Source organism: Aotus nancymaae, unplaced genomic scaffold (genome assembly GCF_030222135.1).
Source record: "Aotus nancymaae isolate 86718 unplaced genomic scaffold, 86718_ANA_hifiasm-v0.15.2.pri h1tg000058l, whole genome shotgun sequence".
Classification (NCBI taxonomy): Eukaryota; Metazoa; Chordata; class Mammalia; order Primates; family Aotidae; genus Aotus; species Aotus nancymaae.
The window spans coordinates 10,044,459-10,071,577 of NW_026988472.1; the positions used below are offsets into that span (position 1 = coordinate 10,044,459).

The window sequence follows — 27,119 nt, forward strand, 5'->3', positions numbered from 1 at the left end:
GCTCCAGCACAGAGCGGGATGTCAGGGTCCTTTCCCGCGGGGCGCCCCGGGCTGCGTGCAGCTCACCTCTAGGCAGGGGGCGCCATGGCCGCGGAGAGACCACAAGGCCGGGGGTGGGCCCTGTGGGGCGCGCTCCTCCCACGCGGGTGTCAGGTTTACGGAACCGAGCTCCCAGGCCGGACGCGCAGTGGCCTGACGGCCTCGAGGATTACATTTGCCTGACCCGGCCTGGCTTGACCCTGCCCAGGCGCGCCATGTTCGCTCGTGGGTCCCGGAGGCGCCGCTCGGGACGTGCGGTGAGCGTGAATCAGGGCAGCGGTGGGGGTCGGGGGTAAACTGAGGCCTGGGCGAGGGGGCAAGGGATAGGCATAGCGAACAGGCGCCCCACAGAGGGTCCAGGAATCCCATCCTCAACATTCCCAGACCTGGGGCTGGGGCTGCTGGAGGCGAATGGATGAAGGAAGGACGTAGATCTGGTGGCCCAAGCCCCCTAATCACCTCTACGCACACCATCAGTACTCCTGGGACCTGGTGGGGACCCCTTTCTTGTGAATTGTGGAGGGACTTCTGAGGGCCACATGGGGCCTTAGGTTGAGCAGGAACCTCCTGAGCTTCTTTTTTCTTTTTCTTTTATTTTCTTTTTTCTTTTCTTTTTTTTTTTTTTTTTTTTTTTTTTGACGGAGGCTTGCTCTGTCACCCAGGCCGGAGTGCAGTGGTGTGATCTCCACTCACTGCAACCTCCGCCTCCTGGGTTCAACCGATTCTTCTGCCTCAGCCTCCCAAGTAGCTGGGATTACAGGCGCCCACCACCACACCCAGCTAATTTTTGTATTGTTAGTAGAGACAGGATTTCACCATGTTGACCAGGCTGGTCTCGAACTCCTGACCTAAGGTGATCCGCCTGCCTCGGCCTCCCAAAGTGCTGGGATTATAGGTGTGAGCCACCGTGCCTGACGGACCTCCTGGACTTCTAAAGAAAAGGACACAATACCTTGGAGGAATGTGGATGGAGGGATGGAGTTCTACACTCCTGGGATGCCAGAATGCTGAGGGCCAAGAGACCGGGATTTGGGGGAACAAGGCTTCCAGGCTTCTACCTGAGGAAGGGAGTTTTTGACTTTTTAGATAGGAGGGTCTTTCACTTCTTGGATAGGAGGGGTAAAGGCCAAAATTTCTTGGGGTGGGGGTTTCTTAATGAAGCAGGGGCCTCCTGAGATCCTGGGGGAGGGTCCCCAGTTCCTTAGATATCAGGGCTTGAGGCCAGGGTTTGGGGGAGGAGCTCCAGAGCTTCTGAAGAGAGGGGCAGGGTTCATGCGGGGATCTCGAAGAAGGATGGGGTCTCATCCCCTACCCTGTGGAACTGGAGTGCTGCTGGCAGCGTAGGTGAAGACAGAACCGGGATGAGGCCTGGGAGAGGATGCCCAGAGTAGGGGCTCTGTGCTCTGGTGGGGAGAGTACTCTGAATTCTGGGGGAGGTGCTTGAGCCCTGGAAGGATCTAAGGCTGGTGGGAGGTGTCTGAGGCTAGGGGCGGACGGAGGGGTGGGGTCCGAGGCCAGTCTAGGCAGGGGAATTCCCCGAAAAGGAGACATATGAAGAGGTAGCTTCAACTGCCCCGCCTCTGCCTCGGTTGTGTCCCGCTCCCCCGCACTCCGGGCGCTGTCCCAGCCTGCCCAGCGCTGCCCAGGTGAGACAGGCCCCAGCGTGCGGTCGTGGGCAATGAAGTGGAGGGGCGCCGTTGACTTCTTCCCTGCTCCTGCGCCTCACCCGGCACTGCGTCTACCCCCGCCCACTGCAGCCTCCAGAGGCAGAGGACCCAGACCGGGGCCAGCCCTGCAACTCCTGCAGGGAGCAGTGCCCGGGTTTCCTGCTGCACGGCTGGAGGTAAGTAACGCCCCCAAAGGGCCTCGCCTTTGTCAGAGCTCCGCCTTCGAGGGGGGGAATCCGGGAGGATTATCCCACGCCCCTAAGCTTGAGCTCCGCCTACAGAGGGATCTCAGTTGGGAAAAGAGCCTCAGGCTCAGATTCAGAGCCCCGCCCCCTGACTCATTCCCAAAAGTAGTGTTCCCAGGAGAGCTCCACCCACCACGCAGCCCCGTCCCCAGAAGAGTTCTCCCGTAGCCCCTGAGTCGCATCCCTAGGGAGATTCTTCGTCCCTAGCTCTGAGCACCGCCCACTGGCCTCCAGCACCCCTCTTAGACTCAGACCTCCCAGGCCCAGCGTCCTATCCTCTTACTGGAGCCCTGCACCCAACAGACAGAGCCTACAGTCCCCAGACTCAGACCCTACCCACAGGCTCAGAGCCCACAAGTTCAGAGCCTCATCACAGGCTAGATGCCTGTGTCCAGTGAAAGTTCCCCCACAAAGCGTCCCACTCCCCGCGACTGTCCTCTGGCTCACAACCCAGCCACACCCTGGCTCATAGGCCCACCTCCTGCAGCCCCGCCCCCAGGTGATAATCTGCATGTCCCGACGTGGGCTGCCGAGGGGTTCTGGTGGGCAACCCCTTAGTAATTGACCTCCATCCTCGGCCCCTCAGAAAGATCTGCCAGCATTGCAAATGCCCACGGGAGGAGCACGCAGTGCACGCAGTGCCTGTGGATCTGGAACGCATTATGTGTCGGCTAATCTCGGACTTTCAGCGCCATTCCATCTCCGACGATGATTCAGGCTGTGCATCGGAGGAGTATGCCTGGGTGCCCCCAGGCCTTAAGCCGGAGCAGGTGACCAGAGGCCAGCCCTCCACTCTTGCTGTGCAGTGGGTGCACACTCTTGCTCACACACACACACACTCATGTGGGAACCTATTTCTGGAGCTATGCTAGTGTGTGCAGTCAGACGAGGATCCTTCTGGCCCTTCTGTGATGGAGGAGTGGTCAGCCCCCCCACACCTTGGGTGATTGAGGGACCAGTTCCTCAGGGCCTGTTCACCCCAATCCTATTCTTTTTGTTTGTTTTTGAGACAGAGTCTCACTCTGTTGCCCACCACAGCCTCCCGCGTAGCTGGGACTGCAGGCACATGCCACCATACCTGGCTAACTTTTTAAAGTTTTTGTAGAGACAGGGTCTCCCTATGTTGCCCAGGCTGCTCTGGAACTCCTGGGCTCAAGTGATCCTCTTGCCTCAGCCTCCTAAAGTGTTGGGATTACAGGAGCAAGATACCGCACCTGGCCCCACTCCCTATCCTACCCTTCCAGCACTTCGTTCACCACATGACTTCATTGATTGAGTCATTCAACACATAGTTATGGGACATCTACTGCATGTGAGACACTGTTCTAGGCCCTGAGGACACAGCAGTGAGCAAAACACTTTTTGGGAAAAGAACACAAAATAACATATCTGCCCAGGGGCATGGTGGCTCACACCTGTAATCCCAGCACTTTGGGAAACTGAGGTGGGCAGATTACTTAAGACATGGCAAAACCCCATCCCTACTAAAGGTACAAAAATTAGCCGGGTGTGGCAGTGTGTGCCTGTAATCCTAGCTACTCGGGAGGCTGAGGCAGGAGAATTGCTTGAACTCAGGAAGTGGAGGTTGTGGTGAGCTGAGATCCTGCCACTGCCCTCCAGCCTGGGTGACAGAGTTAGACCCTGTCTCAAAAAAGAAAAAAAAGAAGGCCAGATGCAATGGCTCACGCCTGTAATTCCAGCACTTTGGGAGGCCGAGGCAGGCAGATCACCTGAGGTCGGGAGTTCCAGACCAGCCTGAACAACATGGAGAAACCCCGTCTCTACTAAAAATACAAAACAATTACCTGGTCATGGTGGTGCATGCCTGTAATCCCAGCTACTTGGGAGGCTGAAGCAGAGGAAGTGCTTGAACCTGGGAGGTGGAGGTTGCAGTGAGCTGAGATTGTGGCATTGCACTCCATTCTGGGCAACAAGAGTGAAACTCTGTCTCAAAAAATAATAATAATAATAAATGAATAAAAAAAGAAAAAAATACAAAAAAATACAAAAAAAAGAAAAAAGAATAATAAATATACATACATATATATAATATATATACATATATATTATATATATATAGAGAGAGAGAGAGAGGGCAAGGGAGAGAGGAGAGACAGGGTCTCACTCTGTCTCCCAGGCTGGAGTGCAGTGGCACGATCACAGCTCACTGTAGCCTCAACTTCCTGGGCTCAAGTGATCCTCCCACCTCAACCTCCTGAGTAGCTAGGACTACAGGCATGCACCACTACACCCAGATAATTTTTGTATTTTTTGTAGAGACGGAGTTTTGCCATGTTGCCCAGGCTGGTCTTGGACTCTGGGGCTGAAGTGATCCTCCCCTCTAGGACTCCTAAAGTGCTGGGATTACACCCAGCCTATATTTTGGAAGTAGAGCTGAAAGGATTTGGTTGTCAGAGTGGGAGAGAGAGAATTGAAAGATGCCCCCGAGGATGAGTAAATTAACTGGTGTGGGAGAGGCCAAGACAGGAGCGAGTTTGAGAAGTAAGAGCATGAGATTGGTTCTGGCCATTTGGAGTTTGAGATGCCTGTTAGACATCTAAATAGCCACATTACCTAGAACTCAAGAAAGAAGTCACAGGGCTGGAAGTATGTGTTTGCCATAATGTGTCACAGGCTGGAGGTGACACATTAGCCAAGTAGAGGATATTTACAGCCATGAGGTTGAATGTAATTCCCAACAGATTGAATGTAGACAGAGGCAAGAGGACCGAGAGGTGAGTCCTAGGATCCTCCCGCATTTAGGGTTCAGCTAGTTGAGGAGGAGCCAAAACAGGAACAGAGAAGCAGCAGCCAATGAGGGAGAAGGAAAACCTGGACTGTGTGTTGTCCTGGAAGCCAAGGGAAGAAAGTGTTTCCAGGAAGAAGGAGTGGTCAGCTTGGTGCATTGCTACAGTCATTAAGTCTGATGAAGCTGAGACCTGAACAATGATTTTAACAATGCGGATGTCGTCGATGACCTTGACAGCTTTGGAAGAGGGATGGGAGCAGAAGCCTGCCTTGAATAGGCTCAACAGAGATTGGAAGGAGAGGAAGTGGAGTGAACACAAGTGCTCATAACTTTTTGAGGAATTTTCCCACAAAGGAAAAAAGAAAAGTGGATCAGCAGGCCGGGTGCCGTGGTTCATGCCTGTAATCCCAACACTTTGGGAGGCCAAGGTGGATGGATCACTTGAGGTCAGGAGTTGAAGACCAGCCTGGCCAACTTGGTAAAACTCTGTCTCTACTAAAAATACAAAAATTAGCTTGGCATGGTGGCATGCTTGTAATCCCAGCTACTCTGGAAGCTGAGGCAGGAGAATCACTCGAACCCGGGAGGCGGAGGTTGCAGTGAACCGAGATCGTGCCATTGCCCTCCAGCTTGGGCAACAGAGCGAGACTCCATCTAAAAAAATAGTGGATTGGGCCGGGCGTGGTGGCTCACGCCTGTAATCCCAGCACTTTGGGAGGCTGAGGCGGGTGGGTCACGAGGTCAAGAGATCGAGACCATCCTGGTCAACATGGTGAAACCCCGTCTCTACTAAAAATACAAAAAATTAGCTGAGCATGGTGGCGCGTGCCTGTAATCCCAGCTACTCAGGAGGCTGAGGCAGGAGAATTACCTGAACCCAGGAGGCGGAGGTTGCAGTGAGCCGAGATCGTGCCATTGCACTCCAGCAAAACTCCGTCTCAAAAAAAAAAAAAAAAAAAAGTGGATCAGCAGCTGGAGGAGGAAGTGAGGTCAAGACATGCAGGAACTCTCAGCATGTTTGGGAGCTGAGGGAAATTATCTGCCTTTAGGAAGGGGAGATGGGGGAGTCCAGAGAAGGTCCCTCCAGATGCCTTTCATTTTCTCAGAGAAATGGGGACCCGACATCTCACTGCATCCCAACTCACCTCTCATTTCAGCTGTTTTCTCCCACTCCTATGTCCTCCCAGGTGTATCAGTTTTTCAGCTGCCTCCCAGAGGACAAGGTCCCCTATGTCAACAGTCCTGGGGAGAAATACAGGATCAAGCAGCTACTGCACCAGCTGCCCCCACACGACAGTGAGGTGAGGAGAGAGAAGACAGGAAGGGCATGCCAGGCATGGGGCACAGCCTGGGCCAATCAATGCTGGGCAGGGTCAGAAAAGGAAAGGTGAGCTGATCGGAGGTGAGTGGTCCAGACAGGCAGGGACCATCAGGGGACATTCCTTGGCAAAACCACAGCTGGGGCTTGGAGGAAGAGGTGGGTACTTCAGGCAGGAGGCACCATCTATAGAAAGACCTAGAAGTAAACTTTCAGGGCATGGATGAAGTCTGAAAGAGGGGTGGGGACAGATAACAAGGGAGGAGCCTGGGAGATGCCTTCTCCTCCCAGGCACAGTACTGTACCGCACTGGAAGAGGAGGAGAAGAAAGAGCTCAGAGCCTTCAGCCAGCAGCGGAAGCGGGAGAATCTGGGGCGTGGCGTTGTGCGCATCTTCCCGGTGACTATCACTGGGGCCATCTGTGAGGAGGTGAGCCATGGAGGACCTCAGCGAGTGAGCAGTGCCTCTGCTCCAAGCCCTGAGGAGCAGGGCACATCTTCCAGGCAGTGGGAAGATGAGGCCTGCCACTGAAGCCCCAGTGGGCTGTCTCTAGTGTCCCTTCTGCTGGCCGGGGTCCCTTCTGCTGGGCGGGGTCTCTTCCTCACATCTCACTGTTGGGCAGGGACTGTCTCTAAGGCAACCCCTAGTGGACAGGGACCTGTCCCATCGATCCCACTGTCATGTGTTGCTTTTTTCCCTTCTGTGCAGTGAACATGGGGCATGGGCTGTCTCTTTGGTCCTCCTGTGGTCAGAACTTGTCCTCAAGAGCTGACCCACAGTGGCAGGGCCTGTCTGCAGGACCCAGTGGTGGGCAAGGCCTGTCCTTAGATCCTACTGTTAGGTGAGATCTATTGCTAAGGTCCCAGTGGGTGGAGACTATCTCTGTGGTTTCCCTCACTAGGCCTGGCCTGTCTGTCTTCCCCACCCCTGAGGAGGGAGGCTTGCCTGTAAGGCCACCCACCATGGGTAGGGCCTGTCTCTGTGGCTTCCGCCATGAGCAGGTTCAGTCTCTAAGGTACCTCCCAACCCCATCCCTGGTGTAGGCAGGGCCTGTCTCAAAGTTACCCCATGGGTGGGGCCAGTCACAAAGGTTTGCCATGGGAAAGGCCCAAGTGTAACACACTTTGGCTGACCCCATCCGTCTGACCATCTTGGTGACAGTGATGGTAACCATCTTGGTGCTTGTCTCCTGGCAGTGCGGGAAGCAGATTGGAGGTGGGGACATCGCAGTGTTTGCCAGCCGTGCGGGCCTGGGTGCCTGCTGGCACCCACAGTGCTTTGTGTGCACCACGTGTCGGGAGCTTCTGGTTGACCTCATCTACTTCTACCATGCTGGAAAGGTCTACTGCGGGCGTCACCATGCCGAATGCCTGCGTCCACGCTGCCAAGCCTGTGATGAGGTTTGGGCCTCCCTGCCCAGGGGTGGGAGTGGAGGGCGGGCAGGGCCAGGGGCAGGTTCATCTGACAGCCACAGATGACCTGTGCCCTCCAGATCATCTTCTCCCCTGAGTGCACAGAAGCTGAGGGCCGCCACTGGCATATGGATCACTTCTGCTGCTTCGAGTGTGAAGCTTCGCTAGGAGGGCAGCGCTATGTGATGCGTCAGAGCCGCCCCCACTGTTGCGCCTGCTACGAGGCCCGCCATGCGGAGTACTGTGATGGCTGTGGGGAGCACATCGGTGGGTGAATGCGGTGGGAATGGACAGAGGGATGGATAACTGGGCTACAGCCCCACCCCAGCAGGACACCTCCTGTCCAGGCTACAGGGTCCAGCCCCACAGGGTCTAGTGGGTGTTCTTTTATATGCGGAGACAATAGATGGTAGAAAAGAAAGACACAAGACACAGAGATAAGAGAAGAATTCAGTTGGGCCTGGGGAGGGTGGGGGGCCACTGCTGGACTCTGCCCCTTGATAGCAGTGGTCCCCCCGGCCCAGCTGAACTCTTCTCTTATCTCTGTGTCTTGTGTCTTTCTTTTCTACCATCTATCATCTCCGCACACAAAAGAACACCCACTAGACCCTGCGGGGCTGGACCATGCACCAGGTCCCACCTGGCACTGTGCCCTGCACTTTGTCCAGCCCCAACACTGTAGGCCTGTATGCTTGATTGCAAGTCCCACTCCCAATGTCCCCACTATGCCATGCTTTCTAAATCCCACCCACACAATGCTAGGCCACCACCACACGTCTAGACCCACCTCCAGAGGGCGCTCTAATTCCTGCCCCAGGGCTCCTCCTAAGCCTAGCCTCCACCACCCCAAGCTATGCCCTGTTCTAGTCCACTCTCCTGCATCAGCTTAGGTCAGGCCTAGCTTCTAGCTACACCCTACCCTGTGAGACCCACTCCTGTCTCACGAGGGCCACACCCCACCTTCCAAGCCCTGCCCCCACCAGCCAGGCCTCCTCTTCAGGCCCAGCCTTCCACTCTCCTTAATGTCTAAGCCTGGCATGGATCTTAGAATCCAATGCCCACGCCGCTCTGGGAGAGAGAGCACTCTGTGAAAGAAAGGAAGGACTGAGAGGGAGGTTCACCAGCCAGTCTCCAGGAGAGAACCAAAACCCGTTTCCTGCTTTCTCCAGTAGGGCCCCATTCTGGAGGAGGAAGGTGCCCAGGAGTGCCTTGCCTCAGATTCCCCACCTCTTCCTGAGAAGGGACCCATTCACAAGGGGTAGGGGTATGCCTGGGGATTCTGCTTCAGTTTTTCCCCCTTGTTGGTCCCCACAGGCCTGGACCAAGGCCAGATGGCTTACGAGGGCCAGCACTGGCATGCCTCAGAGCGCTGCTTCTGCTGTAGTCGCTGTGGGCGGGCCCTACTGGGCCGTCCATTCCTGCCACGCCGAGGTCTTATCTTCTGCTCTCGAGCCTGCAGCCTTGGGTCCGAGCCCACCGCTCCAGGGCCGGGCCGCCGCAGCTGGAGTGCCGGCACTGTCACAGCCCCACTTGCAGCCTCCACAGCCTCTTTCTCTGCTGCGGAGGGGGTGTTGGAGACCACCACCAAAGGCACCTGCACGGAGTCAGAGCCAGGTGAGCTAACCCTCCAGCCAAGCCCAGTCACCCTGACGTCCTTGCCCCTCCCTCAACCCTGGCCCTCCCCCCTTGACTCGCCAAGGCCCTTCACCTGCTGCATCCCTGGGCCCCGCCCGCATCTCAGCCCATCCTCCTTCCCCACACCAGTCCAGACCTGGTCTCCATCCCAAACTACACCCGCCTTGAGAACCCTGGTTCCACCCTGACAATACAGGACCGGTCCCCTACCTCAACTTGTCTCTGCTTGAGCACAAGTTCCTCTTCCTCTTCTCCAGCTGGTCGCACTTCATCTTCTGCACCCAGGCCCCACCCCATTTATCGCAAACCAAATCTACTCCAGCCTATGCCACACCCCTTCCATCCGAAGCCGCTCCCGGTGCCCTGGCCACGCCCCCCAACCAGTCCCGTCTTTCTCCCTGTTCTTCCTTCCAACCCTCTCTCCACCCAGAGCCTGCTCCACGCCTCACACTTCCCAGGCTCTCCACCTCCCTGCCCTTCTCCGACCCCTGCCCCCACTTTCCCAGTCTTAGTGGAGGAAAGAAGGCTCTTCCGCAGGCCTCCCCATAGGAGGGGGACAGTGGGAGGGCAGATACAAGAAATCGCTCTGTCTCCCCCTTAACAGCTGCAGGCCCCGAGGAGCCCTCCCACTTTCTGAGAGGGGCCCCCCACCGCCACTCCATGCCGGAGCTGGGGCTCCGCAGCGCCCCCGAGCTGCCCCCAGAGTCCCCCGGCCAGCCTAACCCGCGTCCGGATGATAGTGCCTTCGGTCGCCAGAGCACCCCACGTGTCAGCTTCCGCGACCCTCTGGTGTCTGAAGGAGGTCCGCGCCGGACCCTGAGTGCACCCCCGGCCCAGCGCCGCAGGCCACGCAGTCCCCCACCCAGGGCCCTCAGTCGTCGCCGCCACCGTCACCATCACCATCACCATCACCACCGAAACCCAAGCAGACGTCGCCACTATCAGTGTGACGCGGGATCAGGGTCAGACTCGGGATCTTGCTCCAGCTCGCCCTCCAGTTCCAGTTCTGAATCCTCAGAGGATGATGGCTTCTTCCTAGGAGAGCGCATCCCTCTGCCCCCCCATTTGTGCAGGCCCACTCCTGCTCAGGACACTGCAACGGAGACCTTCACCTCCCCATCTTCATTGCTCCCCAGGGACTCTCGCCCGAGACAGGCCCGAGACAAGAACTGTATCTTGGCTTGAAGGCAGGACGTCCAACAGGGGGCTCCATTCTCCAGTCGGAGTAGACCGCGAGGCCCATACCCCCCCCACCCCCACACCACACCCTCACAACATAAGTCATAAATTCTCTTCCTCCCTCCTTTGTCTGTTTCTATTTTTGTTTCTGTTTTAGAGACATGGTCTGCTCTACTGTCCAGGCTGCAGTGCAGTGTGTGATCAAGGCTCACTGCAGCCTCAAAGTTTTGGACTCAAGCAATCCTCCCACCTCAGCCTCCCAAGTAGCTGGGACTCCAGGCTTGTGTCAGCGTGCCCAGCTAATGTTTTAATTTTTTGGTAGAGATGGGGTTTCGCCATGTTGCCCAGGCTGGTCTAGAGCTCCTGGGCTCAAGCAATCCTCCTGCTGCAGCCCCCCAAAGGACTGGGATTACAGGCATGAGCCACCTCACCAGGCTTCTCGTTTGTATTATTGAAGTAATTTAATATTTGTTGTAAAACAGGCCTGGCTTCTTTGCCTCCTTGCCCCAGCTGTCTCCTCTCCATTTCTCCCTCCTGATGCTTGAAATTTACCGGCATTTGATGAAAGGATTACTTTATTCATTATCATATATTTTAACAATATGTTTATTATTTATCCCTCTACAGAACCACCACCCACACCGAGGAGATTATTTGGAGTGGGTCACAACCTGGGGCCTGGACTCTGAAATCTAAGTCTCCCTCCTCCTCAGGTGGGGGCATGGTTCAGGCAGAACTGTTGTCTCCTATTGGATCCTGCCGAAGGAGGACCTAGGCACAAGCATAATGGTGGCCACACCCAGGAGGGTTGATTGGCAGGCTAGAAGACAAAATCTCCCAATAAAGGCACTTTTACCTCAATGAGGGGGTGAGAATTGGTTGGGTGGGAATGTTGTTGTGGGGATGGAGAGGAGTATTTCAATGGAGGAGTTATTTGCAGACTGCAGAGAGAAATGAGGGGAGTTCGCCTACACCGGGCCATCTGCGGGGTCTGCAGGTGAGGAAAAGAGAGAAAGCATTGGCTGAATCTATATGCCCATTTTTAAAAACAAGATCCAAAGTCCATGAACGTTTTATGCACAAGAATACTGAAGCTTATGATACCTATTGGTACAAGAGCCCATAAGTACCAATACTGGACAGAGTTGGCATTCATGTCTTTAAGAGATTGCTTTCCTTCTCTCCTCTGCTCTCTCAGCAACCCCCTTGCCCCCCACCAACACACACACACGCTTACCAGTGGGGGCTGCTGTATGTCTTGGCTGCCGAAAGGGGAAGGTGACATAGGCATCATAGCCAAAGAGGCATGTAGCGATTAGGCCCAGTACCTGGGGGACAGGATAGGAGTCAGGGGGTTAGATTAGGTAGTCAGGTTACTCAGTCTCTTACCTTCTTGTATTCACCACCTCCAGCAGCTGCCCCATGCAGGACAGGACTGAAGCCCGAGGTTGGGAAACCAAAGAACCCCAGGGGAAGGCCAAGAGAATGCATCCTACCCCACCCTCCCTTCTCCTATGCTTCAACACAGGGAGGTCACACTGTGGCCCTACACGTAGCATGCAGAATTCATACTACTTTTTTTTTTTTGAGACACAGTCTCACTGTCACCCAGGCTGGAATACAGTGGCATGATCTCAGCTCACTGCAACCTTTGTCTCCTGGGTTCAAGTGATTCTCCTGCCTCCTTAGTAGTTGGGACTACAGGCACCCACCACCATGCCCGGCTAATTTTTGTGTTTTTAGAAGAGACTGGGTTTCACCATGTTGGCCAGGCTGGTCTCAAACTCCTGACCTCAAGTGATCCACCTGCCTCGGCCTCAGCCTCCCAAAGTGCTGGGAATACCGGCATGAGCCACCCTGCCCGGCCCCAGTTCATGCTACATTTGGGACAAAGTTCTTGCAGATGGTAGTCTAGTGCATTGACAAAGGGGCCACCTGTTTGTACTTCCCACCAAGGTCCTTGTGTCTGACAAGGGACCGCACTTCACAGCAAATGAAGACCTTGGGAGGGAAAACCAAGGCCTGGGACATGCAGGCCCTGAGGACAAGTGTGACTTGCTCTGGATCACAGGCTTTCTGCTAGAAGCACAGGCAGAAATGGCCCCTGGCTGGTTTCTCAAACCCTTCCCTCTGTGCTTCAGAGCTGCTCCCATGACCTTTACCCCTGCGACGATTTTGGAGTGGTTTCCTCTCTCAATGAGGACAACAATGGAGGTGATCAGGTAGAGGATCGCAGCTATGACGGTTCGGAAGAAATCCTGTGAAGTGTAGGGAGGAGAAGAGGGAAGTCAGCATCCAGAGTTCCCCAGACAATCCTAATTGCCCAGACCCCTCCCTGGCCTTGCCATTGTTGACCCCTTCTCACACTCCAGGGCCAGTTGATGAATGGTATCTTGCTGTGCAGGTCACACATGTAGACAACAAAGAAAATAGCAGCAAGGATCATCTCAACCACGGACAGGGAGGAGTAGCCTGGTGTGGAGGCACTGAAGCAGATCAGGATCACCAGGCATAGTATCTGGAAAAGGGAACATGGGAAAGGAGACCTAAGGGCTGAGGCGACTGGTTTAAATTGGGGGTCCCATATTCGGATGCCTACCAGGGCTGGGGAAACGACACAAAATAATAGCTAAACACTTTTTGTGTGCTCATTGTGTTCCAAATTCACTTAATCATCACCACAATCTCATGCTAGGTACTATTACTACTCTAATTGATAGATGAGAAAACTGAGGCACAGAGAGGTTTAATGGCTTGCCCAGGGTCACCCAGCAAGTAAGGAGTAGACTTGGGTGCCTCAGTTTCCTCCCCCTTTCCCTTCTACGATATGGGCAGCCTGAGGGGAGTGGCGCTGCCAGGTGTTTTGCGAGCCCTGGTGACGCCGGCTTTGTGGCCTTGACCTAGGCGGGACACGCGGTTCCCCCAGCAACCCCTTTGGGAAGTGGTGAGAGTGACACCAGAGAGGCGGGACTCCGTTAAAGGCACCGCACCCCTTTTACAAGTGACTCAAAGGCAGTGCCCACTTTGAGGAGGGTGGAAACCCTGAAAAGCTAAGGACATCCCGCCCGGCCTCAGAAGGGCGAGGAAGAACTGGCAAAGGGTGGGGCTCTCTACACCGCGGGACTAGCGCGGGGGGGCCCCACCCCAACAGGCCCTGCCCCTGGGCGCGCTGCCAGCCCGCCCTCCGGTGCCCAGGCCGCGCCACGCCCTGCCGCAGGAGGCCCCCACTTCCCAGCACCCCAGGACCCCTTCGATGCGTCCACTGATGAGTCCACACAGGCTCCCCCTACCCAGCCCTCCGTATCCGTTATAGGCTCCTTGCCTCACCCCGGGGCCACTAGATCTCAACCACCTTCTTTTCCAAACCCCACCTACTCGCCGTGCGCCCCGTGTTTCGGGCCTCCACCGTGAACCCACCCACCTGCACTCCACTGCCAAGCGCCCCGGCCATGTGCCCGCCTCACCCGGACCATCCGGTTCCGCGTGGTCCAGCCACCCCATCCCGCTTTTGCCCACGCGCCTGCCCCAGGACGCTCACAATCTCAGCAAACAGGAGGATTCCCTTTCGGGTGCGCGAGAAGTTGGTGCAGGCGGCCCAGCAGCCGGGGGCCGAGAGGCGCTCAGAATCCGCCATGGCATGGGCTGGAGTCCCTGGAGCCTCGGAGGATCTGCTCGCTCGCTCGTGGGTTCGAGGACGCTGCACACCCAGCCGTCTTGCCCGCCGTCTGGCCGGGAAGGGGGCCCCGGGGCGAAGGAGGGAGTGAATCACCGCGCGGAGCTGACGCGGGCGGGGCCGGAGGGGGCCGGGCCAGGTGGCTGCCGCCCCGGAAGCCCCCTCGCCCCGCCCGCCAAGGATACTTACTCCCAGCCTGACGCACAGCCCCCAGGGCGCCCCATTGGCAGGATGCGTGGCAGCTCCAGGTACCAGGAGCAGTAATAGCGGGACCCTTCGCCTTTTTGGAATGCAAATGCACCCGAGACAGCTTCAACTTAGAACTACGGGAATCTGGCTTTGGGAGGGAGTGACTCAGTTTCCTTAACTGAATAAAAGGGCAGAGGCAGAGTTAAATCCGAAAGACTTGGGGCCCAGTACGTTGCCAGAATTCAGAACATTTTTGACTTCGGAGTCTTCCCGTGCATATACTCTCAGCCGGGTTTTGGAGCTGACGCGTTAAAAAAATAAAAACAGTATTTATTCAAGAAAAAGCATGAACGTTCACAATAACTGGTTGAGTAAGGATTGAAGAGTGTTCCTCGGCCAGGCGCGGTGGCTCATGATAGTAATCCCAGCACTCTGAGAGGCTCAGGTGGAAGGATTGCTTGAGCCCAGGAGTTTGAGATCAATCTTGGGAACATAATCGTCTCTACAAATAATTTTAAAAATTAGTCTAGGCACGTGCCTGTAATCCCAACTACTCGGGAGGCTGAGGTGGCAGGATTGCTTAAGCCCGGGAGTTCGAGGCTGCAGTGAACCATGATCACGCCACTGCACTCCTACCTGGGCAACAGAGCAAGATCCCGTCTCCAAAAAAGGAAAAACAAAGAAAGAAAAGTGTTCCTCATTAGATCAGGTCAAGTTTTGTAACCAAATAGTGCCTAACTTGTCAGAAAACCACCAGCTTCCAGAGCTTTTTGTTCTCCAGAATTTTGGATAATGGATTGTGGACAGTGGAATAAACCTCTGAGCAGTGATGGGAATAAGACCCTGCCCATGTAAAGGCTGTGTGAGAACAGGGCTTGGTGAGCATTGAGCTGATAAGAAATAGGGCAAGCTTTGTTTCTAATGTTAGAGCCCAAGGCCAGGAGCAGTGGCTCACACCTGTAATCCTAACACTTTGGGAGGCCAAGGTGGGAGAATCACTTCAGCTCGAGTTCGAGACCAGCCTGGGCAATGTAGTGAGAGTTTGTTTCTATTTAAAAAAAAAAAATTTTGTAATAGTGTTAGAGACCAGGGTCTGATTCTGTGCTCTGCAATCCCAAGGAAGTCCAGGAAGTCCTGGCCCTAAATGTTGGGTCTCAGTTTCCTGGTTCTGAAGAGAAGGGCCAGTCAGCACAATCGTACATGAGGAATAGGAAAGTTTATTTCTGGGGGATTGGAAAGATGAATGGACAGCTCCTGGGGTGCAAGGCTGGGTGACATTTGTAGACACTTTATTTATTTTTTAGTAGAGACGCAGTTTTGCTATGTTGGTCAGGCTGGTCTTGAACTCCTGACCTTAAACAATCCTCCTGCCTTGGCCTCCCAAGGTGCTGAAATTACAGGCATGAGCCACCACGCCTGGCTGAGTGTGTTATTTTGAGCAAGTTATTTCCCCCAGCTCAGCCTTAATTTCTTAACCTAAGACATGCATTTGGTCTTCTGGAATCAGAATCCCAGAGGTACCCCGAGGGACACACTCTCCAGACTAGATGTTGTTTTTATTCTTATCTCATTTGAAGTGGGGGAGAATCATAACTGGGTGGCCAGGAGGATTCAACCCAAGGGCCTACCTGCTCGCTCTGCCCACACAGGGCCCCTCAAAACTAAGGAAAGAGCACCCCCCTTCAGTCCAGGTTGCTGGAAGTGTGAGTGAATAGTGGAAAGGATGAAACATACTCTTCCCAGTGATGAGTATGTGCTTGCCAACTCTGTGAGGACACATCTGAGTTTCTGAAACAAGACAAACCTGGTTCCGCCTCAGCGCCTTTGCACTTGCTATTGCCCCTGTTGTCAATGTCCTTCGCTCGGTGCTTCATATACCTGGCTTCTGGTCATTCAGGTCCCAGCTCAAGTGTTATGTCTTCAAAGAGGCCAGAAGCCCACCATCATCTCCCACAATATAACCTCCTTCATAGCTTCGTGGCTCTCGCTTCTCTCTGAAATTGTCTTTTTTTTTTTTTTTTTTTTTGATACGGAGTTTTGCTCTTGTTGCCCAGGCTGGTGTGCAATGGCACGACCTCCACCTCCCAGGTTCAAACAATTCTCCTGCCTCCACCTCCTGAGTATCAGGGATTACAGGCATGTGCCACCACACCCAGCTAATTTTGTATTTTTAGATGGGGTTTCTCCATGTTGGTCAGACTGGTCTGGAACTCCCAACCTCGGGTGATCTACCCGCCTTGGCCTTCCAAAGTGCTGGGATTACAGGTGTGAGCCACCGCACCTGGACTTTTTTTTTCTTAAATAAGTTCTCACTGTCATCCCAGCCAGAGTGCAGTGGCAAAATCATGGCTTGCTGCAGCCCTGACCTTCCAGGCTCAAGTGATCCTCTCACCTCAGCGTCCCAAGTAGTTGGGACTACAGGCATGAGCCACCACACCCAGCTATTTTTTTCAATTTTCTGTAGAGAGGAGGACTCTCTTTGTTGCCCAGGCTGGTCTCAAACTCATAGGCTCAAGCAACGCACGCGCTTCAGCCTCCCAAAGTGCTGGGACTATAGGCACGAACCACCATGTCTGTCCTGAAATGGGTTTTGTTGTTGTTGTTGTTGTTGTTTGAGACGAAGTCGTGCTCTGTCACTCAGGCTGGAGTGCAGTGGCACAATCTTGGCTCATTGCTGCAACATCCACCTCCCGGTTCAAGCAATTCTCCTTGCCTCAGCCTCCCAAGTAGCTGGGATTACAGGCACCTGCCACTATGCCCAGATAATTTTTGTATTTTTAGTAGAGATGGGGTTTCTCCATGTTGGTTAGGCTGGTCTCAAACTCTTGACCTCAGGTGATCTGCCAGCCTCGGCCTCCCAAGGTGCTGGGATTACAAGTGTGAGCCACTGCGCCCAGCCTGTTTTTTTATTTATTCATTTTCTTGTCTTTTTTGTCTGACATCTGTTTACCCTCAGCTACACAAATATAGAAATTTTATGTCTTGTTCCTCCAGCATCTCCACAGTACCTAGCACAGTGCAATGTATACAGTTGGGGTTCAATGAATACTGTCGATGCAGGTGAAATTAAGAGGACAGGATTGGAAATCAGGCCTTGATTAAATCTTGCTCTGACCCTCTTCTCTCAAGCTATCTGCGCTCCCTGGGCCTCACTTTCATCCTCTGTGAAATGGACATATTTGGATCATTGAGTGGATATGCAACTACTGTAGATGAAAATAAATATTGCAATAAAGCCAGTAGCAAAGATAAAACTAAGTACATGCTGGCTAGGGTTACTATTATTAGTCTCCTGGGTGGGACTGTATTTATAGGACTGGGGCTCTTGAGCCTTTTGCTGACTTCTGAAGAACCACACCTCCACCAGGCTCTGAGTCAGGGGTAGCTGGAAGCCACCCTGGCACACTCTCCCACAATGTCTATCTACAGCTCTAACCACTCAGTGTTCACCGTTCCTCTTTCCTCTCCAAGACCACCTGGACTCTCACACTCAGGTCCTTTAATTTCTTTCTTTTCTTTTTTCCTTTCTCTTTTCTTTTATTTTTATTTATTTATTTATTTGACACAGAGTTTCAGTCTTATTACCCAGGCTGAAGTGCAATGGTGTAATCTCGGCTCACCACAACCTCCGCTTCCCAGGTTCAAGCTATTCTGCCTCAGCCTCCCGAGTAGCTGGGACTACAGGCGCATGTCACCACCCCTGGCTAATTTTGTGTTTTTAGTAGAGACAGGGTTTCTCCATGTTGGTCGACCTCAGGTTATCTGCCAGCCTCGGCCTCCCGAAGTGCTGGGATTATGGGGGTGAGCCACCGTGCCCCACCAAATCCTTTAATTTCTTTCTTCCTTCCCAGTCTTCTCCCCACAGGGGCAAAAGTTGCCCATTCCGTCAGACCACAGCTTCCCTCCTGGGGGGGATGGGGCCGAGGGCTCAGGATGTGGCGACAGCGGAGGTGACTGGACATTTCTGTCCTCTGCCAGCGCCTTCCTCGCAGCTACCCCGGTTGGAGTCCCGCTGGCCATATAAGCCCTGGCTGTGGGGCTCTGTTCCCAGGGTGAAGGAAACTCTGGGCCTCTCCCAGGGCCAGGAACGCCCAGTGTGTGGCGTGTGCACACAAGCCCGGCTGCAGTTCTTCACCATGTACGGAAAATGGGGGCACGGCCCAAAGGTTCTAACAGCCTTTTTTAGCCCGGCCCGCCCGGGGGCGCTGACTCACACCTTCCCTGCTCCGCCCCAAAGGGGGCTCCAGGTCCCCAGCTGGTGCCCGGAGAGTGGTAGCCTAGGTGCCAGCAAAAGCTGGCCGACTAGGCCGGAAGTGGGAGACCACAGGCCCCTGGCGAAGGAAGCTGTTCTGCTTCGCCCTGCTGCTATCCCGACGTCAGTTGAGGGTCTGGATGATTCCGAGCCAGGACTGTGGGTACACTGGTGTAGTCCCGCCACGACAGGCCCACCATGCCATGCACAATAATTTATGTGTGAGCCCCTGCACACCTCCAAAAAAGGTGAAATGAATGAATAAAGAGAGGAGCAGGAGACGGTAAAGAGAAAAAGAACGGGGAGAAAGCACGCCGGGCTGAGAACCGGCAGGCAGAAGCAAAGATCTGTGTGCAAGCAGGAAACCAGCTGCACGAAGCACGTCAGCGATTACTCTAAACAGGATCGACCCACTCGCTCCTTTACAGAGTGCTCTGAGCAGCCCTACCCTCCCTCAAGCACCTGGCAAGCCAAGACCGGATCGAACCATTTTATTACACACACACACCCCCGCCCGCCCCAGAACCAGACGTTCAGGCTGGCCGGGCTGGAAGGGTTGTACCACTGACGCCGCGAGGGGAGTGCGGGCAGAGCCACTGCGCAGCGGGAGGGGGGACCAGACCAAGTGGAAGCTCTGGGGAGGTGCCAAGTGCGGGGCGGCCAGACGCGCCGGATCCAGGTTGGGCGGTAACTAGTGAGCCCCGAGCCGTCAGAGGTAGGCTCAGTGCCTCCGCCTTCCGGCTGCCATCTCCTGAGCAAGCTGCGCTGCACCCCGGACCCCTAGGGCCCGCGAGAGCCGTTCCTCGCTGGGCACTAGCCAGGGACCCGGGGAACCAGGGATCTGATCGCTGGGATCCTCAGTGAGGCGCTCAGGAGGAGAAACCTTGGGGCCATCGGCGGCTGCCTCTGGACTAGGCTCTGGGCTGCCCCGGGTCTTTTTGAGTGTCGTCCGGGATGGAGGGTGCTGAACTGGGGAAGTGCTGCCGCTGCGAGACCCCATCACCTCCGGCCCTCCAGGATCTGGGCTGCGATCTGGCAATGGCGGGACTACGGGTTAGATTGGGTGGTGAAGTAGGGAAGGAAAATCAGGGCTTTTGGCCGAGGGTGGACAGAATAACCCAAAGGCTGCGGGAGATGGAGAACTTGGCCCTTAGAAAAATCTCCTCTCGAGGCCTTCTGAGGCCAGCACCACCCCTCACAACCCCAACACCTCTTCCCGAGACCCCTCCCCTCCTGGATCCAGAACATGCCCCTCAGAAATCATTTCCCACAGTCTCCAAAGGAAATCAAGCCCCTCTCATCTAGGATCCCCTACTCTCTCCTCTCATCCCACCTCCCTTGACTCCGAAATCACCGACTCTGTTTTTCAGAACTAGACCCGATACCCTCTGGATCTCCTTCCCATTTCCTCCCAGGTAAGATCCACTCTGCCTTCCCCTCTGAGAACTAAGACCCTTCCTTCCAAACACTTGCTTTTATCCCAGACCCCTTCCCTTCTCTCCCCGAAGTACCTGGAAAGCCCATCCTCTGAAATCCCTATCCTTGAGACTGACACCCCTCCCTGCCCCTGCTTTATTCCTATCCTGGGACCCTGTGCCCCTCCCTGTTCCTACTTGTGAGACTACCATGACCTCTTGCAGACTCCCCACAGAGACCACCAAACCCTTCCTACCCAGAATCTCAGCCTCTCCACTCTGTGAACCTCTCCCTTCTCCTCACTGATCTCTGACTTCTCTCCCCTGGGAAACCCACCAACTCCTTTTTGGGGCTCTCCCACCCCTCGAGGCTTGCCAGGGTGGGTCTCTAGAGGCCGATGAAGCACCAGGTGGAGCTGGGGGCCTCCAGCTCGGATCCGCTCCACAGCCTGGGCATGGGTGAGGCCTTGCGTTGACTCTCCGTTGATGTGGAGCACGAGGTCCCCGACCTGCAAAAGTGCAAGGCAGTAGTGTTGGAAAGGCAAAAGGAGAGCACCCCAACAAAGGGAGGGATAGCACCTACCAGTGGAAGGGGCTTCAGGGCTCACCTCCAAACGACCACAGCGCTGTGCTGGGCCATCCTTCAGCAGCCCGCGCACGGACAGCGGAGCATCCCCAACCACATCCCGGCCCCCACCTAAGGTGAGGCCAAAGCCTGCGTGACCGCGGACCAGCTCCACAGAGAAATGACCAGAGGCCTGGGAGGGCTTTGGAGCACTACGTGCCTTACCCTGGATCACTTGGGGAGGCTTGTTACATGTCTCTAACCGACGGTGCTGGAATAAAGGACAGGGGTGTACATAGATTGCCCCGAGGCAGGTGGCCTCTAATAGAAGGATGAGTTGGTACCTGGGGCCGGTGATCCACAATAGTGGCATGAGGCAGGCGACTGTCTGTGACCTCTATGTCTGCAGAGTCCAACAAACTAACAGCTGGGGAATAAAAGTGGTGGAGAGGGCTGTGGGGGGACATGCCATGGAAACTACCTAGGACCTGCTCCCTGAGTTAACATTCTAACCTCATCTATTTGCCTAGCCCCTGCAGCTCATTTACAAACTGGCCCACCATTTCACTAGGCACCATCCCCTCAAGTAATTTTTTTTTTTTTTTTTTTTGAGACGGAGTTTCGCTCTTGTTACCCAGGCTGGAGTGCAATGGCGCGATCTCAGCTCACCGCAACCTCCGCCTCCTGGGTTCAGGCAATTCTCCTGCCTCAGCCTCCTGAGTAGCTGGGATTACAGGTACGTGCCACCGTGCCCAGCTAATTTTTTGTATTTTTAGTAGAGACGGGGTTTCACTGTGTTGACCAGGATGGTCTCGATCTCTTGACCTTGTGATCCACCCGCCTCGGCCTCCCAAAGTGCTGGGATTACAGGCGTGAGCCACCGCTCCCGGCCCTCAAGTAATCTTTTAAAGGCTCTCAGCCCAAACAAATAACTGTTCGGACCCCACCTTCTTAACAAACAATCCTGGGCTCAACCATGTGAATAATCTTCCAGGCCTTCCTATCTCCCTCTAATAACACGCAGAACACATCCCTCAAATAACATCATTCGGCCCACTCTGAAGGGTGCTACTCCAAAATTTGGCTCCCAAACCTTCCAGAGCACACTCTCTAATTAGCCTCTAACCCTCATCCCATTCCTGACATCTCAAGCCCCGCCCCATGGGCCTATAGGCTCCACCCCCGTGACTCACATTTCAGGCCTGCCCCTTCGCTGCATGCCCGCCCCCAGCACTCTCCAGGCCCCACCTCCTCGGAAAGGACCCTCGAAGCCCCGTAGGCCAGAACAGGGATCCAGCCCCGCACTCTCACTTTTTTTTTCTTTTTTTTCTTTCTTTCTTTTTTCTCCTTCTAGACTTCAGAAGACAGCCCCGCACTCTCAACTAATCTGGCCCTCGCCTACTGCGATAACCCTCAAGGAATATTATAGGATAACCCCAAGGCTCCACCCACTTGAAGCACCCTCCGAGCCCCGCCCCCCCAAATCGCACCCCTTGGTTCCACCGAAGACAGGGCAGTAGCTGCTGATCCCCGGGACCTGCCCCTCTGAACCCAGCTCCTCTCCGAACCCGCCCCCCGGGGAGGCCCCGCCCCTACACGCACCCTCCTTGGGGCGCAGGCGCAATGTGGCACCTGCCCTGCGTACCAGCGCCGCCACGTCGCCCGCAGCTCGCGCCGCCAGGGGGCGCGCGTCCAGCCGCGCCAGGAGCTGTCGGGCGCTGAGGCCCGCCGGCTGAGAGGTTCCGCGGCCTGCGCGGGAGAAGGGGACAGGTCAACGTCAACCCTCGGCCTCGGCCAACCCCCACGCCCTCAGGATACCCGGGGATCCCTGGCCACTCCCTCAATAGTTCGGAGGTCGCCGCTGTCCCTCCCCTCACCCGATCCCGGACCATCGCGGGTAGCCGGTGCACCCCCGCCTGCCCTCACGGTGTCCCTGGAGATTGCTGCTTGACTGTAATAGTCTTGGACACCTCTTAACACTCTGTGAGGTCCTCGACTGCCCCCTAATCACCCTGGACGCCCAACTCTTCGCCCACGATATCTCCGGGGACCCCGTTTCCCCTAGATATTCTGAGAGAACATGACCTGAGCCCGTAGCCCTGGGTCCCCCCAATTTCCACTCTAGGTATCCTAGGCAACCTCTGCTATCCCCATGAATTTCCTCAGAAGGCCCCTTCCCCCATGACCCATGTACCTCCAGATTCCCCCTCCACAGGTCCCCAGGGAACCCCAGCTCCCCTACCCTCAGTTCACTACAGACCCTGAGAGCTCAGGTGTCCCCAGTGACCACGGACAGACCCCTCCCCGCACATCTGCACATCTCCCTGGAGACTCCTGAGAGCCCCTCCCTTGCTCTGGCACGCGGCCCTTTCGCTCAGGTGTGGGGGTGGATAGGGGCCATCAAGTCCAGCCTCCATCGCTGGGCCCCTGCCCCCTGCCACCGCCACTTGGGCGCCAGAGCAGCTCTGTTTACCACCTGTCAGAAAAAAAAAAATGTGGAGCAGATAGGCGGGACGAGGGTGGCTGTGACTAGCCCTGTCCTTCCCCAACACCCCCAATCCCTGTACCTCCTCTGCTCCCCCTAGGGTCCGCGACGCCCCCTGTGCGCGGCTCCATGGCCAGTAGTCGCAGAGTAGACGCAGGGCAGCCAGCGACGAGTTTTGAGCGCTGGGGCGCGCTCACCTGGCGGCCTGCCCAGGCCCTGGAGGCTGAGGCTGGCTGGTCCGGTGCCTAGCTCCTGGACCCGCGCCGTGACCTACCTGGCGGCCAGCAAGGAGGCCAGGCTGTGGGAGCCAGCAGGAGTGCTTGGCCTCAGGCTGCTGCGGGCTCCGCGCTCTGTTAACTAAAGGTCCTAGTTAGAATTTAAAAGTCAGACCATATCAACTGTTGCTGAAGATATGGAGGAAATGGAACTCCTATACCACCAGTGGAAATGTAAAATGATGTTGCAACTTTAGAAAACAGTTTGGTAAAAAAAAAGAAAGAAAGAAAACAGTTTGGTAGTGCCTTTAAAAGTTAAACGTACATGACCAGGCACAGCGAGTCATGCCTATAACCCTAGTGCTTTGGGAGGCCGAGGCCAGGGGATCACCTGAGGTCAGGAGTTCGAGACCAGCCTGACCAACATGGAGAAAGCCCGTGTCTACAAAAAATACAAAATTAGCCAGGCGTGGTGGCATGTGCCTGTAATCCCAGCTACTCAGGAGGCTGAGGCAGGAGAATCACTTGAACCCAGGAGACAGAGGTTGCAGTGAGCCACGATCTCACCACTGCACTCCAGCCTGGACAACAAGATCGAAACTCTGTCTAAAAAATAAAAAGTTAAATGTAGGTGTACATATGAGCCAGCCATTCCACTCCTGAGTCTTTATCTGAAAGAAAGCATACATCTACACAGCCTTGTCTTACAAATGTTCATAGCCAGCTTCATTTATTTTCTTATTCATTTAGAACTACTGTAACAAAATATCGTAGACTAGGTGGCTTAAACAACATGTTTCTCACAGTTCTGGAAGCTGGAAAGTCCAAGATCAAGGTGGCAGCCAATTTGGTTCCTGGTGAGGTCTCTCCTTTTGGCTTGCAGATGCCAAATTTCTGTGTCCTCACATGGAAATAAGAGAATGAAGGAGAGTAAAGGGGTGAGAGAGAGCGAGACACACAGAGGCAGAGATCTCTCTCTTTTGTTCCTTATAAGGTTACAGTCCTAGCTGATTAGGGCTCCACCTTAATGACCTCATTTGCCTTAATTTCCTCCTAAAGAAGCTATCTTCAGATACAGTCACATTGGAGGTTAGGGCTTTAACATATATATTTATGGGTGGACACAATCCAGTCCATAATATTTGTTAATATCCAAAAACTGGAAATAACCCAAATGCCCATTAATAGTTGAATAAGGCCAGGCATGGTGGCTCAGGCCTGTAATCCCAGCACTTTGCGAGGCAGAGGAAGGCAGATCACAAGATCAGGCATTCGAGACCGGCCTGGCCAACATAGTGAAACCCCATCTCTACTAAAAATACAAAAAAAATTAGCCTGGCGTAGTGGCGGGCGCCTGTAATCCCACCTACTTGGGAGGCTGAGGCAGGAGAATTGCTTGAACCTGGGAGATGGAGGTTGTAGTGAGCCAAGATCAAGCCACCCCACACTCCAGCCCAGGCAACAACGCGAAACTCCATCTCAAAAAAAAAAAATAGTTGAATGAGGCCAGGCCAGGCCCAGTGGCTCATGCCTATAATCACAGCACTTTGGGAGGCCGAGGTGGGAGGATCACTTGAGCTCAGGAGTTGGAGGCCAACCTGGGCAACATAGTAAAACATATTGTCTCTATTGTGAAAACATAGGAACATTTTCTCTATTTTAAAAATGCTAATGCCTGTAATCCTAGACCTTTGGGAGGGTGAAGGTGGAGGCAGGAGGATTACTTGAGCCCAGGAGTTCAAGACCAGCCTAGGCAACATAATGAGACCCCATTTCTTGCTAGGCGCAGTGGCATATGCCTGTAGTCCCAGCTACACGGAAGGCTGCGGTAGGAGGATCGCTTGAGCCCAGGAGTTCTCGGCTGTAGTGCACTATGCCGCTCCGGTGTCCACACTTAAGTTCTGCATCAATATGGTGACCTCCTGGGGAGTTGGGGACCACCAGGTTGCCTAAGGAGGGGTGAACCAGCCCAGGTCAGAAATGGAGCAGGTCAAAACTCCCGTGCTGATCAGTAGTGGGATCGAGCCTGTGAATAGCCACTGTACTCCAGCCTGAGCAACATAGTGAGATCCTGTCTCTAAAAAAAAAAAAAGAAAAGAAAAAAAGAAGACCCCATTTCTTAAAAAGAAAACAATTTTGAAAGAAACAAATACGTGAATGAATTAACAAACTATGGTATATTAATACAGGGGAATACAACTCAGCAGTAAAAAACAATGAAGGATTTGGATGGATCTCAAAAATAATTATGGTAAAAGAAGCCAGACCCACTCTCCAAAAAAGCACGTGCTGTATGATTTCATTTATATAAAAATCTAATAAAATGCAAACTGATGTACAGTGACAGAAAGTGGATAAGTGGTTGCCAGCGGGGAGGGGGCCAAAAGGTCAGGAAAGAGAAAATACAAACGTCAGGAGAAAACTTTTGGCAGAAATGGTTATGCTCAGTATTTCTTTTTTTTTCTTTTTTTTCAACACCTCTTGAGCACTTTTTTTTTTTAAGTGACAGGGTCATATTTTGTCACGAAGGCTGGATTGCAGTGGCACAATCATAGCTCATTGTAACCTCAAACTCCTGTGCTCAAGGGATCCTCCCGAGTAGATAGGACTACAAATATGTGCCACCATGCCCTGGAAATTTTTTACATTTTTGTAGAGACAAGTGTAAGACCAGGCTGGTCTTAAACTCCTAGCTTCAAAAAATACTCCCACCTCAGCCTCCCAATATGCTGGTATTACAGAGGTGAGCCACCACACCCAGCCTGTTTAGTATTTTCACCGTAGTGATAGTTTCACTGATGTAAACATATTCAAAACCTATCAAATTGAAGTCAATTATATCTCAACCCCTCAAAAACTTAAATTAGCTGGGCATGGTGGCATGCACCTGTAGTCCCAGCTACTTGGGAGGCTGAGGCAGGAGGGTCACTTGAGCCCAAGACTTTGAGGTTACAATGAGCTATGATCATGCGATTGCACTCCACCTTCAGTGACACAGCAAGACCCTGTCTCTGAAAAAATAAAATATAAATTCTCAAAATAAGCTGGGCATGGTGACTTATGCCTGTAATCCCAGCACTTTGGGAGGCCAAGGTGAGAAGATCACTAAGGCCAGAATTTTGAGACTAGCCTAGCCAATGTAGCGAGACTTTGTCTCTAACAAACAAATAAATAGAAGCTTTTGTTAAATTAATAAATTGGGTGGGGCTGTGAGAGAAATTGACTTAATCCTTGAATGAGGTGAGGCTAAAAGGGGTAATTGGTTTATTTTTTAACTATTATTATTATCATTATTATTATTTTGGAGATGGAGTTTCACTCTTGTCGCCCAAGCTGGAGTGCAGGATCTTGGCTCACTGCAACCTCCACCTCCTGAGTTCAAACAATTCTCCTGCCTCAACCTCCGAGTAGCTGGGATTACAGGCATTCACCACCCCAGTCAGCTAATTTTTGTATTATTAGTAGAAATGAGGTTTCACCACGTTGGCCAGGCTAGATTCGAACTCCTGACTTCAGGTGATCCCCCTGCCTCGGCCTCCCAAAGTGCTGGGATTACAGGTGTGAGCCACCGTGCCTAGCTATTATTATGGTTTATTTTTCAGATGGAGTCTTACTCTGTCGCTTAGGCTGGAGTGCAGTGGCATGATTTCGGCTCACTGCAACTTGCACCTCCCGGTTGCAAGTGATTCTCCTGCCTTGGCCTCCCAAATAGCTGGGATTACAGGCACCCACCACCACACCCCGCTAATTTTTGTATTTTTAGTAGAGACGAGGTTTCACCATGTTGGCCAGGCTGGTCTGGAACTCCTGACCTCCTGATCTGCCCTCCTCTGCCTCCCAAAGTGCTGGGATTACAGGCGTAAGTCACCACACCTGCCTCATTATTATTAGTTTTTGAGATAAAGTTTCACTCTCTCACCCAGGCTGGAGTGCAGTGGTGCGATCTCAGCTCACTGCAACCTCTGCCTCCTGGGTTCAAGCAATTCTCATGCTTCAGCCTTCCGAGTAGCTGGGACTACAGGCGCCCACCACCACGCCTGGCTAATTTTTGTAGTTTTTTTTTTTTTTTTTTTTTTAAAGA

General features: G+C 53.9%; 3 protein-coding genes across 8 annotated transcripts; 1 reads left to right on the forward strand and 2 right to left on the reverse strand.

Annotated features, from left to right (window-relative positions):
* Positions 1-254: 254 nt before the first annotated feature.
* Positions 255-11,105, forward strand: PRICKLE3 (prickle planar cell polarity protein 3). The gene is made up of 9 exons (XM_012471597.2): positions 255-296; positions 1,797-1,882; positions 2,538-2,721; positions 5,888-6,001; positions 6,310-6,447; positions 7,215-7,418; positions 7,511-7,697; positions 8,745-9,044; positions 9,670-11,105. Exons 1-9 carry the CDS (start codon positions 255-257, stop codon positions 10,248-10,250), a joined length of 1,836 nt encoding a protein of 611 aa, XP_012327020.1. The 3' UTR covers positions 10,251-11,105.
* PLP2 (proteolipid protein 2) lies at positions 10,548-13,983 on the reverse strand. Its single transcript, XM_012471601.2, has 5 exons — positions 13,783-13,983; positions 12,610-12,762; positions 12,407-12,502; positions 11,482-11,572; positions 10,548-11,235 (listed from the first exon to the last, which is right to left on the reverse strand). The coding sequence occupies exons 1-5, from the start codon at positions 13,876-13,878 to the stop codon at positions 11,213-11,215; spliced, it is 459 nt and encodes a 152-aa protein (XP_012327024.1). The 5' UTR covers positions 13,879-13,983; the 3' UTR covers positions 10,548-11,212.
* A 4,679-nt stretch (positions 13,984-18,662) lies between these two features.
* MAGIX (MAGI family member, X-linked) lies at positions 18,663-22,954 on the reverse strand. 6 transcript variants are annotated; one of them, XM_012471608.2, is made up of 5 exons: positions 22,906-22,954; positions 21,941-22,087; positions 20,683-20,765; positions 20,111-20,282; positions 18,663-19,390 (listed from the first exon to the last, which is right to left on the reverse strand). In XM_012471608.2, exons 1-5 carry the CDS (start codon positions 22,952-22,954, stop codon positions 19,080-19,082), a joined length of 762 nt encoding a protein of 253 aa, XP_012327031.1. In that variant the 3' UTR covers positions 18,663-19,079. The 6 variants fall into 6 exon arrangements, with proteins under 6 accessions (XP_012327031.1, XP_012327030.1, XP_012327029.1 ...); XM_012471607.2 differs by having other exon boundaries at positions 18,663-19,405; XM_012471606.2 differs by lacking the exon at positions 22,906-22,954 and having other exon boundaries at positions 20,382-20,765; positions 21,941-21,963.
* Positions 22,955-27,119: the final 4,165 nt, after the last annotated feature.